The sequence below is a fragment of the Mus caroli genome, unplaced genomic scaffold, assembly GCF_978045245.1.
Source record: "Mus caroli unplaced genomic scaffold, Mus_caroli_1 scaffold_18, whole genome shotgun sequence".
NCBI lineage: Eukaryota > Metazoa > Chordata > Mammalia > Rodentia > Muridae > Mus > Mus caroli.
In genome coordinates, this window is record NW_028227273.1 from 36,731,241 (window position 1) to 36,745,072 (window position 13,832).

At 39.4% G+C, this 13,832-nt stretch overlaps 1 protein-coding gene across 2 annotated transcripts in view; it reads right to left on the bottom strand.

Annotated features, from left to right (window-relative positions):
• The window catches only part of LOC110312287 (contactin-associated protein like 5-3), a 604,300-nt gene that overhangs the window by 265,800 nt on the left and 324,668 nt on the right, over positions 1-13,832 (bottom strand). For both annotated transcript variants that reach the window (XM_085832770.1, XM_085832768.1), the window contains exon 11: positions 9,794-9,900. In XM_085832770.1, the coding sequence (XP_085688896.1) occupies positions 9,794-9,900 (107 nt within the window). The remainder of the gene's footprint in view (positions 1-9,793; positions 9,901-13,832) is intronic.

The following is a 13,832-nucleotide window of genomic DNA, read 5'->3' on the forward strand; positions in this document are numbered from 1 at the left end:
CAGTTCTACAGCTATATCAACTGGAGGATGGTTTATAAGCCCCATTGAGAATTCATGGGAGTTAATGTGGAGAGACTTAAGAAATATTCTTTTGAATGACAAGCTAGAGCTTCAGGCATTTCAACCATTTAAAAGTGGGATGTTTCTGTATATAGTGGACAAAGAAAGCAAAACATGGGACACATGACATTGTCTTTACTTCCATCAGGATAGAACATGTAGGAAGAAATGCCAAGAGAATTTGTAGCTCCATTCCCATAGTACTTTTGTAATTGTTTCTGGTTTTTTCCACAAACAACTTTCTAAACCTAGTGCTGGTTTTAGGAAACATACTCAATACAACCCAATGCTTCTGATGCCAAAGAACAAAAGAAAGACAAATTATTTCATTATTGCAACCATATGTGTATATAGGGTGAAAGGGGAGTGTAGAGGTAAATGAAAAAATTTCCTGTAAAACAAAGTAAGACCTAGCAGGAAGTGGCAAGTTGAAATAAGGCCAAAAGACAGAAAGAGGGAAAAGTCCTCACTATGATCAAGTGAAGACATGTGGCTCAAAAGCTGCTAAAGAGAGGAGTCACAGAGGCTACAACCTAAAAATCCTCACTGCCAGAAGCTGACAGCAGAGATAATACCCATTAGAATGAGGAAAAGGGAATAGAAAGCTGGGTAACTTGGTGAAGCATGATGATTTGATTTTGATACCCAGAGCCCACACACACAAAGTTGTGCCTGGTTGTTGCCCTAGCAGCATCAGAGACATGTACACCCCTTATAATCCCTGCCCAATTGGACCAATGTGTTGGCCATTTCCTGTACAAAGAAGGTAAATGGCTCATAAGTAATGGGACCCAAGTTCTCCAACCTCCAAATAGATATGATTACCTAAATACACATGTACATATACATACACACATACAAATGTCAGTCAATGAAGAATCACTGAACAATTTGAAACAACACAGAGATATAATCATGGTCACTTCAAGGTAACAACAGGAAGTGGAATTAAAAATTACTTCTAGGGCTAGAATACAGCTTGCTCTGCAAGCATGAGGAACTTGGATTAGATCCTTCAAACCAATTAAAATCTGGACATAGCTATGCTCAGTTATGTGTGACTATAATTCAAGTGATGAGGGTATAGAGACAGACACATCCCAGGGGCTTGGTGGCCATTTATTTTATATGAAAAAGTGAAGTGAACTCTATGTCCAATGAGAGACTCTATTTAAAAACACAAAACAAAACAAAAACAAAAACAAAAAAAAACAATAAAAAACAAGGTAATGAAATTCTGAGAAAGTCACCCAAATCTAAACTCAACCTCTTGCCTCCACATCAGTAATCATGTGATCTTGCCTCCACATCAGTAATCACACATACACACACACACACACACATACATATGCCTGCATGTGCATTCACACACAGACATCAACACTCTGGTAATTTACCAAAAGCAACTAATCTAATCAAGAGAATACTGTATCCAACTTCTTTTTGGCAGGGCCATTATAGTCAGGATTTTGCCCTTGGTTTTGTAATTGAATATCCTTGGTTCTCTATTCTAAACTGCTCTTCATCTTATTCTTTGCCTTTGTATGAAAAAGAACACATGACTCTCCTCAAGATTGCAGTGTGGACAACATGATGTAAATGCAGAAGAAACCACATGGAAGGGCTATGATCAGACTTGTCAGGAAATTTTCTTTTTTTTTTTTTTTTGGTTTTTTTCGAGACAGGGTTTCTCTGTATAGCTCTGGCTCTCCTGGAACTCACTTTGTAGACCAGGCTGGCCTCGAACTCAGAAATCCGCCTGCCTCTGCCTCCCGAGTGCTGGGATTAAAGGCATGCGCCACCACGCCCAGCGTCAGGAAATTTTCATGCCCACTGACTTAGGAATTTATCTCAGTAGCGATAGGGGTGGATTCTATTGTTCTTCCCTAAAATGTGGAATCAGCAAGGCTCCAATTAGAAGAAGAACTTGATATAGGTCATAAGGATACTGTACTAGAGAACTACAACCTACTACACACATTCTTAATGTTTTCTCTGAACTTTCTACAATGTCAAAATACTTTCCAATGTTCAAATTGAACAGACTGAAAATTATTTACTTGATTGACAATTTAATCAATGGAGTAAGTCATAGTTTAAAATGAAATTAATAAAATATTGATGAGAAACAACACATCTTTGACCCCTCAGAATTCTTTGGTTTTCCTTTTTTTCTGGTTGAAAACCCTCATGGTTCACATCTGTGATTGCTTCATGGGGAATAAGAAGGAGCTTCAGACACACATGACTTTGAAAACTAGCATCGTGTTTGGGCCTATTGTGCTTTTAAGTGTTAACAGAGCAAACAATGGGGTGAAATTCTTAGTGTTCTTTGAACCATAGACAAGGGATGGACTATGTGAGTTATAGAGATATTGTTCTGGGAAAAGAAATCAAAAAACAATTTAAAAGCTGGTTTATGAGTATTAGGAGATGGGTACCAGGAGCAGTAGTTGATATGCAAACATATGGACTTGCACTTACATCTTCAGCACCAAAACAAAATGACAAACATATCACACATGCACATGTAACATCAGCATTGGGGTATTGACTAGAGTATCTCTGAGACATATTGGTTGTCAGCCTAGATCTAGATTCAGCAAGAGACCCTGTCTCAAGGAAATAAGGTGGAGAGTAATGGCAGAACATCAGATATCCTCCTCCAGATTGTGTACCCAGACACATATGTACAGATGGGCAGATACACATGTGCATACACACACACACACACACACACACAGGAGAGGGAGAGAGAGAGAGGGAGAGAGAGAGAGAAAGAGAGAGAGAGAGAGAGAGAGAGAGAGAGAGAGAGAGAGAGAGAGATTAATACAAATAAAAAAGAGAAGTGTACAGTACAACTGTGACATAGTGCATTGAATCATGATACTCACATTGAGTCATGTTTCTAGAGATATTTAACAAAGCCTTTCTTAGAAAAAACAAATCACAGCCTACAATATTTTCATGAGGAATGATAGAGCACAAAAATTCAGCAAGTTACCTGAAATCATGGGTGCCAGAGATCACCTGGACTGTATTACACACTATATCAAACCCTCATCTACATTGGGTAATTTATATAGCAAAGCTGTTCCAATAGCCATAGGATATGGGCATATGGGAGTGTCAATCATTAGTTATCTATTTTATGAAAAATATTTATGATGTTTGATCAATGTGAGTGTTCATATGTAATCAATGAAATTTAACATGGAAATATCAAATCTTAAATGTTGTGTTAGTTGTTTCTTCTTTTTTGTGTGCGCACTTTTGTTCCAAAGAATGACTGTGTAGAGGGCTATGTTATATATAAAAAAAGAGAAGCTGACAGAAATGAAGCCATTGCTTTTTGAAACATATCTGGTTTCAGTAGTCAAGTATTTAGTAACTGCAGCTGGCTAGTTAAGAGACAGGGCAGTTGCATACTACCTTCTGTGTGCCTCTTATCCAGTGGCTGTTCTTGAGCCTAATATCCTTGAGCTGTCTGGTAACATTTGATGGTGCATGTTCAGGATCACACTCCATGTCTGAAGCTCCTCTAATCTTTTCACAGTATGACTTTTTGACATCCTAATAAAGCCTTTTAGGTTCACTTTCAGCTTTACAAAAGGGTGTCAGCCATCTTTCTTCTCTCAGGTCTGGTGGAGTAGTGCTTGCTTTGGGCACTCAATAAGCATGTATTGACAGGGAGCATATCAAGTTGTCTGGCTGTCACAGATAACAGCCATCACAGAGCAGAGACTTAGCTTGTTCCTCTTTAGGGAAATAGATCTCTTTGTCACATTTGGATGACTGTACGAAGTGAAAAATTCTGACAAAAAGATCGATTACAAACTATCTTTCATATCTTTTTTTTTATTTATTTATTATTATATGTAAGTACACTGTAGATGTCTTCAGACACTCCAGAAGAGGGTGCCAGATCTTGTTACAGATGGTTGTGAGCCACCATATGGTTGCTGGGATTTGAACTCTGGACCTTCGGAAGAGCAGTCGGGTGCTCTTACCCACTGAGCCATCTCACCAGCCCCACTTTCATATCTTTATCTTAGGTTTAAGTCATATATTGATATTATTAGATGAATTTCTTATTGAGATTAGCATCCTTTACCCTTCATGGAAGTAGCAGATGGTTCTCAACTTCAAGTAGACAAGAAGAAGGAAGAGAAGAAAGAAAAAGGAAGGACAAAATGAGAGAAAGACAGGAGGCACAGGAAGTATGAAGGGAAGGAAAGGAAGAGGAAAAGGGAGAAAGAGAAAGAAAGGAAAGAGGAAAGGAGAACTGAAGAGGAAAGGAACAGGATGAAGGGGAGAACGACAAAGAGTAAAAAAGAAGCAGAAGAGAAGGAAGTATGTGTTGATGTGTGTGTGTGTGTGTGTGTGTGTATGTACATGTGCATATGTGTATATGCATGTGAGTCTGTGTCAGTCTGTATAAGTGAATGTGTAGAAACTCAGTATTCTTGTTTTCTACAATTTTTCCAGTCATATTTTGAGTCAAAGTCTCTTATTGAACCTCAGGCTTACTGATTTGCCCAGACTAACAAACCAGTAAACTCCAGGGATCCTGTCATTGGCTCACACCCCACCCTTGTTTTTTACAGACTGCTGAACATTTAATTTAGGGCCTCAAGTCAGTACATCAAGATTTTAGTAACTAAATAACACATCTCTCTAGCCCCTCCAGCACCGATCTAATTCACAACACATTTGATTTTTCATAGATGTTGAAAAACAAGAGTTATCTTGTGACACTGCATACAACATGATGTGTAGCTGCTAGGCTGTGATCACTGTTTCTGGGAAAAGAAAAACATTTCAGAACAACGGAGGCTTCAGAATAGACTTGAAGGATGAGAAGAAAAGGAGGAAAATGATCAAGTCAGCATGATATTTTTACTCACTAGTAAAGGCTCTTGTTTGGTCAAACAAACATGATGACTTGAATTTGATCTCAGGACACACATCTGGAAAGGATCAGGAAACTGATTCCTATAATCTGTTCTCTGTCCTATGACTTACACACATGCACATACACCCAACACACACACACACAAACACAAACACACAAAGTAAGTAAGTTAGTAAGTAAATAATAAGTAAATGTAACACACTAGTTATTTAAAGAATTTTGAAGACTGGATTTCTCTGTGTAGCCCTGGGTTTCCTGGAAGTCACATTATTAACCAGGCTACCCTCAAATATACAGAGATCCTACTGTTTCTGCCTCTGACAGAAGAAAATCCATTCAAAATCTGAATAGCATGGAGTTTGGTCTTCTGAAGACACAGAGAGTTTCCAAGGCCTCTAGCCTAGCACCAAAGAGGAAGTACTCAATTTGTAAGTGCTAGAAGTGTGGGCAAACTGAGGGGGGCTCCACTGATTGAGAGCAACCTGCTGTGAAGGGAAACTGAAGGGGAACTATAGGTTGGTTTTATTTTAATGCTGGGAACAGACTTACTGTATTTGTTTCATTATTGCTTGTCCTATTTTCAATCTCTTTTGGAATGTGCAGCTCTGATGGTATTATTGAATGTATCCTAAAGTTGGAGACTGTGTGAGTTTGAAAAGCTGAGATACTGGATTCTGTTTGCAACTGCACAAGTTGCAAGGGGTGGGAATCAGATAATGCTAGCAAGAAAAAACCCCACGGGAAAGATGCCTTTAAAACTGGATCTTGATGAGCTTGAGACAGATTGCAGAAAACACATGAGAGAATGGTTTTCTGTTTCCTCAACTTAAAAGTGGTGACTTCATCTTCATCTTTGGCTTGATGTAAGAACCTTATATAAAATCTGGGATTTCTAGCTCATAGGCATGTGACATAGCTGTGTGAACTTTATATGTTTTACCATTTTTATCTGTGACACATGAGTAAAGATAGGAGATACTGGTGGAATCAATACAATGCCTAAGGAATGCAAAGCCACATTAACTATTTGGTCATGTGCAGATAGAATAGATGTAGAACAGGATGCAGTTTAAGCAATGCTGCCACTGGTTCAGCCTTTCACAATCTTTTCCAAGAGATCTAACCGCTGTGCCCAAAGCTAAAAGACTTCAGGGAGGTCCAAGGCTGAAGTCGTTCAAATAGGTTAAATCAATAGAATATTAGAGGTCAAATGGTAGATTATTAAAGTTAGACATTTTTATATATGTTCTTATATGGGGAGTGCATATGTGTATATGCCTATAGGGGCCAGAAACCTACTTCAGGATAATCCTTAGATGTAGTTCATCTAATTTTATGAGGTGTGTCTCTTCCTGGACTGAAACTAAAGTAGTCTAAGCTGACTTGGTCAGTTACCTCAGGAATCTACTTCTCTGCCTTCCCTAGTTGAAACTACAAGTATACACTATCACCTCTAGCTTTTAAAAATATAGATTCTGTGCAAGGATAGTACATCATCACCTGAACCTTTGCCTCAGCTCTGGGAAGCGAAACATTCTCAGAAATGGAAGAAATACATATGGACCAGGGATATAGCTTTGCAGGTAAAACACAAGCTACACAAGTCTAGTGACCCAACTCCAAATCATCACAATACAGCCCATGTGAAAATCTGACTTTGGAGGCAGACATCTAACATCCTAGCACTATTGTAGCAAAATTAGAAGCAGAGGCAGAAGAATTTCCCAAAGGTTCTGGGTCAGAGATATATTGCCTAGCATAAGAAGAATAAAAGCAGAAACACTTTTGTCTCAGCAAGGTCAAAGGCAAGAATTGACTCCACAAAGTGTTACTCTAGCCTCCACATGTGACCTGTGGCATGTGAGCATCTGAGGTAACCCTGACCCCCCCCCCCATCTATCTATCCCACTCTCGGGTAAATAATTTTTTTAAAGAGGAGATACATATGACACACAGCAAAGCAGTGGTGATATAATGTTAAAAATAAGTTAAGAAAGAAATGCAAGATACTGTCCACCGAGGAAAGAAATATAGAGATCGTGTTCACAGAGATTGTAAGCCATACTGGTTGATCACCTCTTACCCTAAGAGGTGTCAGTTGGTAGGTGAATACATAGAGTTTTAAAGGGCTTGGAGAAAAGGATGGTGAAACAAAGAAAAATACAGAGAAGTGAGTCTTTTTCCTGCATCTGGAGGTGACCTAAGCATGCACTAGCTTTGGCTAGTCTAAGAAAGTAGGCACACTGGAGCCTTTCCTCAGTGAAGTCAGATTGCAAGTCATTGAAAATCCTTATGTGACATGGAGAAGTGAGGCAAACCTTAGGTTTCATCTCTGTTCCAAGGAACAACAAAAGATAGTTCCTTTCATTCTCAGTCATGGGAAAAGTCCAATCAGATCAAAATAGTAATGAGTAGGTAGGCAAAGCAGTTGGTCAGTAAATGAAGAACAATCATTCCACTCTTGTATCAGTCATCTTAAAACAAAAGTCAATCAATTAAAAGAACAAAAACAAAATTCCCCACTATTTATTTATTTAAGACTCCCCAAAAGCACAGGAGTACAAATAATAACCTCCACTTTGATACTCAAATGTTTAGCAGAAAGGCGTGATAAGTAGTTTCATCAATTAAGTGATTCAGGCAGAAAAAGGAAAATAAAGTCACAGAGAAGAATTGTGAAGTATATACTCTTTTAAGACTTTTGGAGACTTAGACGTATGACCTTTCATGAGACCGGTGCCCTTTGACCTAGTGTCCTTTCTGAGGAGAAATGATGTAAATAATATAACTCGTGTGGTGGGAAGATGGCTCAGTTGGAAGTTGCTGTGCACAACAATGTGGCTCTAAATCTAATCCTGAGACATATGTAAAAGCAAGCTAAGAGGGTTGTGTGCCTGCAATCCCAACACTAGGTGGTAGATAATGAAAAACCTGGGGCCGTCCTAACCAGGCAGTGCATCAAAACCTGTATTCTAGGTTAGGGGAGAGACCCCATCTCAGTAAAAACTAAGCAGAAAAGAAATTGAGAACAGAAATCATCCACTGGCCTCCACACACACTGGTACAAAGGAGGACATATGCATACACATACACACACATGCATACATACCAACACACATACCACAAAATGAATTCACATCTTATGGGCCATGCCAAGTATCTTTGATCATTCTGCTCCAATCTCATCATGCCTCCCTTCACTACACCTCCTTCCCAAACAGTCTTACTTGTAATTTCATGTCTCCTGTATACATGACTCAATGCATCTAACATAATTTAGAACTCACAAAGGAGAGAAAATGTCTAGAAAAATGGAATACTAGACCAACCAGATAATTCAGCCACATCAATCCTGGGTGTTTACCCAAATAACTCTAAGTCAGCATCCTATAAACACTTGCACACCACTATTGTTTGCAACACCTTTCATAGTAGTTAAATCATGGAACTTTCCTAGGGCTCTGTCAGAAGAAAAATGGATAAAGAAAATGTAGTTCATACACGTGAAAAAAATTATTTTCATCCCTGAAGAAGGATGGAATTATGCTAACCACCGGAAAATGGATATATGTCCTTTCCACATGTCCCAGCCCAGTCCTCTTCTCCTGTCTCCTCACTCTTTATATCATCAGTGTTCTACTCTGGCTCCTTGGTTTTTCACAGTTTTTCCACAGGACAGTATTACACTCCTGGATCCATTTCCTCCATTACTCTAAGAATCATTTTCCTATAACTTGGACAAGATCAGCCCAAGCCTTCAATCTGAAGCTTTCCAAATGCCCACCACTGACAGGTAGTCATGAATACTTATAGCCAGTATTCTGGTCTTGTAGTCTCACTTCACATGGTCTGAACACAATTTGCCTCCCTTTGGGAGGTGACACTAGAGCAGTATCTGACCAAGGGGCTGCTAGCAGAAGTAATACTCATCCATATTTTCAGTGGAAGTCTTCAGATGAAACACAGGATTGTTCCCTTCTCATGTATTTCCTTCTATTGGCCATAGCAAAAATTCAGATGACAAGACCTTTGCCATGATGAAGACAATGAGGAAGAAGGCCTGCACGTGTGTGAGGGACTTTGTAGTACAGCCATGTTGTGGATTAACTGTGAAGTGCCTCCCTTAAGTTCATGTTTGAACACTTGGAATCTTGCTTGTGGTGCTGCTTGGAAAGGTTTCTGAATCTTTAGATGGCCAAGCCTCCCTGGAGGAAGTAGGTCAGTGTGGGTTGGACTTGAAGCTATGTAGCTTTATGCCATTTTCTATTTATTCTCTGTTTCCTGAGTGTGGATACAAACGGATCTGCCAGAATTTCTGTTCTTTCTACTATGCCTTCCTGACCTGCTGCCATGACTTTTTCCCTTATGGTGCACTAAATTCTTCTGGAACTGTAAACCCTTTTCTTTTAAGTTGCTTTAGTCTGGGTGTTTTTATCATAGCAATAGGAAAATAACTAAGACAGATGTCATGCTACTTAACACTTGGACCTATGAGTTCCTTGTTGCAACAGTACAACTCAAGCCATCAAGGCAATGTCATTTGTTACACAACTCCCCCGTGTACACATAGCGCAATTCTCTTTCACTTTAGCATGTATATGAGTCCACTTTGTTTGCTCTGGTCTCATAAACTCTATAAAGATATGTCTTGTCTCCAGGCTTTTCTATTAACTGCTTCAGCCCTTGAGATAATGAATACAATTGAATAATTCGTGTTAAAGGAATAAACAGTGTTTATACCATGCTGAATAGTCAGGGACCCCACACCTCACTCCTGGTTTTGTGCCCACACACTGTAGGTACAATGTGTGTACTCACAGTCATGACAGGTGGCTCCTGTGTAACCAGTGTCACTGCAGTTGCAGTAGAAGTTAGTCCAGGTTTGGGCACATTGTCCTCCATGTTCACAGTAGTTTGGCAAACACCTAATGGGAGGTAATGTAAAAATAATAAGCTGAGATGGTTGAAGCAGAGAGGCAATCAAAACCTTGCAAGCGGCAAATGATATGAAAATCACAGAGATGTGCTTGTACTTCTGGGTAGTGGTAACCTCAGAGTTGCATTCTGTTAAGTAAAAACATAAATTCTATTACACAATGGCAATGAAAATACTATTTAATATGTTATGTTTACTGTGTCCCAAAGTTCAGAAGGGTTATAACTTTAAATTGGAAAGTACTGGGCTTATTAAGGAAATGAAAAAGTAATAGTCCTGGAGAGACTGTTTGTACTTCTTTGGGGGATTTACAGGAAAGTATCTTAACTCATAGAAACAGAACATGGCTTAAAGATTAATGCACCCCCAATTAGCATGCAAGGCAGTTCTTCCTATTCAGAAAGTGTCGAAGCCATCCTGAAGACCTTCACTGAGTTTCTACAGGGATGGGAGTGTATTCTGGGAATTGGACATCAAGGAACCACACATCTCTGAGGTGGGACAGTGTCACAAGTGAAGGGTATCCTGATAAATGGGAGCTCAGGAACCTTAGAGATCTGAGGTTCACTTGTCAGCAGAGGTGTTGCAGCTCTCAGGGGAGATTAGCCATAGTTGAGCCTCAGTCCTGCTCCTTCGCACTTCTTCTCTGCTTCTCTTCCTTGCTTCTTTCTGTCTCAGCTTCTTCCAACAAGAGAGTCACTCTAAGCAGTAAATCTCATAAAGGAGATTTATTGAAGGGAAGAATCCAGGAGGAAGAAGTGGGATGAATTCAGGGACAGCTGCCCTCTGTTCTGGGGAGTGGACAGCAAGGAACTGGACAAAAGGGGCAGTACTTATATATAGGATCTCTGATGGGGTGGAACTTCTTGGGGCAGAAATTTCATGAGAATTTGTGGGATTTCACATCCTGAGCTTGGCAGGAGGTAGGTGGGGAGGGCTCAGGGATGGATTTTCCTGTCCAAGGATTGAGGAGTTTCCTGCATAGAGATTGTGGGGGAGGGGAGTTGTGGGAAGGTCAAGAATTGGTATGTTTTACCGCTCAGGTATTGGTGGGTTTTTTTTGTTTGTTTGTTTGATTGATTGATTGATTGATTGATTTGTTTGTTTTCACCTCCCATGAGTTAAGCAGTAAAGTCCTTCTTGGCCCTAGCCAGCTTTTGCTGAGGTGCCATACCTGTGGGGCTGCTAAGGAGGCTGGAGAAGAAGTGCTGCCACTGTAAGTAGCTATTATCTACTGTTGTACTGTTTCACCAAGGATTTAGGCTGAGGCAGGTGCTGCCACCCTGGATAGTTCAAGAGGGCCAGCTCCTGCTGAGGCTGGAAAGGCAATGCCACTCTTTGAACAGTTCCTGTATGGTTGCAGGCTGAGGAACTGTCGGTACTACCATTTTGACAGGGGCTACCGTTTTGGACAGTTCCTGTGGGACATTTCCTGCAGCAGCAGTAGGCCGGGGTGGGAAGGAAGGGACTGCCACTGCTTTTTGTGGCAAGGAGCTCAAAGACTACATTCACTAGTTATGACAAACCAGCATGATGTCCTTTCACTAAAATCGATGTAAGGCAGTTCACCTTCCTACCTTCCACCCACCCCAACTTATTCCTCACACACTTTCTGGAATAACACTGTTTCGAACATCCACTGTCAGTACCCCTCTCCTCTTTTGAATCCTACAATGCCTTGCTTCTGAATGCATCCCTCCTTTATTATCATTTTTCATATTATGGTTATAAGTGTTTGCTTACATGTTTGTATGTGTACCATATGAATGTATACCTGATGGCAGAGGAGGCCTAAAAAGACTGTTGGATCCCCTGGCAGTGAAATTACTGACAGTTTTAAGCCAACATGTAACTAATTCAACTGTCTAGCTCAACTTCTGACTAGCTCTTAACATGAGCTCTTTTTTTTTTTTTTCAAGACTCACATGATGCTGCCTAGTCCATCTTCTTTTACCCTATCTGCCTGCATGCATATTCAGTCAGGCCACTGTTATCACATGCCTTGACAACAAGGTATTTATTTTTAATTTTTTTATTTATTTATTTACTTATTGAGTGTCTATAAATTTGAAGGGGGACAGCTGCCATGTGGCATGTATGTGTGAAGGTCAGAGGACAATTTGAGGAAGTCAATTCTCTTCTTCTAACATGCTGTTCGCTGGAATTGAACTCATGTTGTCACTCTTGACAGTAAGCATCTTTACCACCTATTGTCTCAACAAAGCACTTGTTGCTTTAACAGCAGAAAGATAAGCAAAGAAAGGTTAGCAATTTCTTGCAGTTATGATGCCAAAAATTTGCAAGTATTTGAGGCATATACTATGTAATATAATATGCCAGCATCTGTTATGGTAATGACTTCATGCATATGAAGAATGTAGAAGAGACAAGAAAAAAAAAATATCTGGCAACCTAAAACAAGTAGGACAAGATTTGGGAGCAGTCCTGAGTACATTTGTAAATTCAGTTTCTGTTGTTCCCCAAGACCTGTTTACACTCCCAAACTCACTTAGGACTTCTGTAATGTATGTTTCGGTCTGTGATATACACCAAGAATTTTCTAGGACAATACACATTTCACACATATTGGTTGGACTTGAGACTCTATTACACTGACCTATCAGAAGCTTTTCTTTTATAGTAAAGCCTTTTAGGTCTGGGAAGAAATAGTTTAATCAGTAAAAGCATTTGTCTTATGAATATGAGTGTCTGGGATCAATCACCTATAATCCATGTATATGATGATCTATACTTATAATGTCAGAGCCAAGAAGATAGACATTAAGTCTCTTATTCTCATTGGCTATCTTGTTTAGCCTATTTTTTAAGTTCCAGACCCGTGAGAAACCCTGTTTCAAAATCAAGATGGATTGTGTCTGAAGAACCACACCCAAGGGTATCCTCTGTCCTTATGTGCACACATGCCTATACATATATCAACACGAAAATATACATGGAGGTATACTCTCTCTCTCTCTCTCTCTCTCTCTCTCTCTCTCTCTCTCTCTCTCTCTCTCTCTCTCTCATGATAAAAGACCCCAAAATTACATTTTTCTTATAGTATACAATAACGTTTTAGTGCAATATTTTTAACTCCAATTTGATTTGGAAATGAGAAGGCTTGGGACAAGCTGTCTGAAATACTAATCCTTTGAATACATCAATGTTTTTTCAAGATATATGTATGTTATCATGCATATACATCTGTACACCAGAAGATGGTATTAGATAGTCTTGAGCTGCCATGTGGGTTCTGGGAACTGAACTGAAGACCTTTGGAAGAGCAGTGAGTGCTCTTCACCACTGAGCTATCTCTCCATCACCAATTATATCTTTAATAAGTCTCCAACATCCCTTACACTAGTATCAATAAACTCAATTTAATACTGAAAAGGTAGGCTACACATTTTTGTGTCTATGGTCACTGAAAGAATCAATGTATTTCTGAGAGAGAAAAAGTACATTTGGGAAATAGAAAAATCTAATGTTCCTAGAAAAAAACGGAAAATGAGTGAAAACATACATGGCTACCTTACAGCAAAGTGCATTTGAGACCAGAACACAGAGATTAGAAAAAAGTCATCTCAACACACACTTGATATAAGATTTATAAGTCTAATTTGCTTATTTTAAACGGTTATTTAATGATCATGATTTCAAGATTCTTTAGTCAGATCATTTTAACTGTTGTTTTGTTTCTTTGCATTTTTCTGGTTGGTGCAAATTGATTATTTTAGAACCAAACACAGGAAAATATCACAGAGCTATAAAAGGGAAGAAAAACTGTGTGTGGTTACTAATGGTCTTGGGCATAATGTTATCAGTACAAATGACAGCTCAGTGGGTAAAACACTAGCTGCACATTTATGAGAATTAGAATTTGTATCCCTGTCACCTATGTCATGTTCCAGGAAAGCAAGA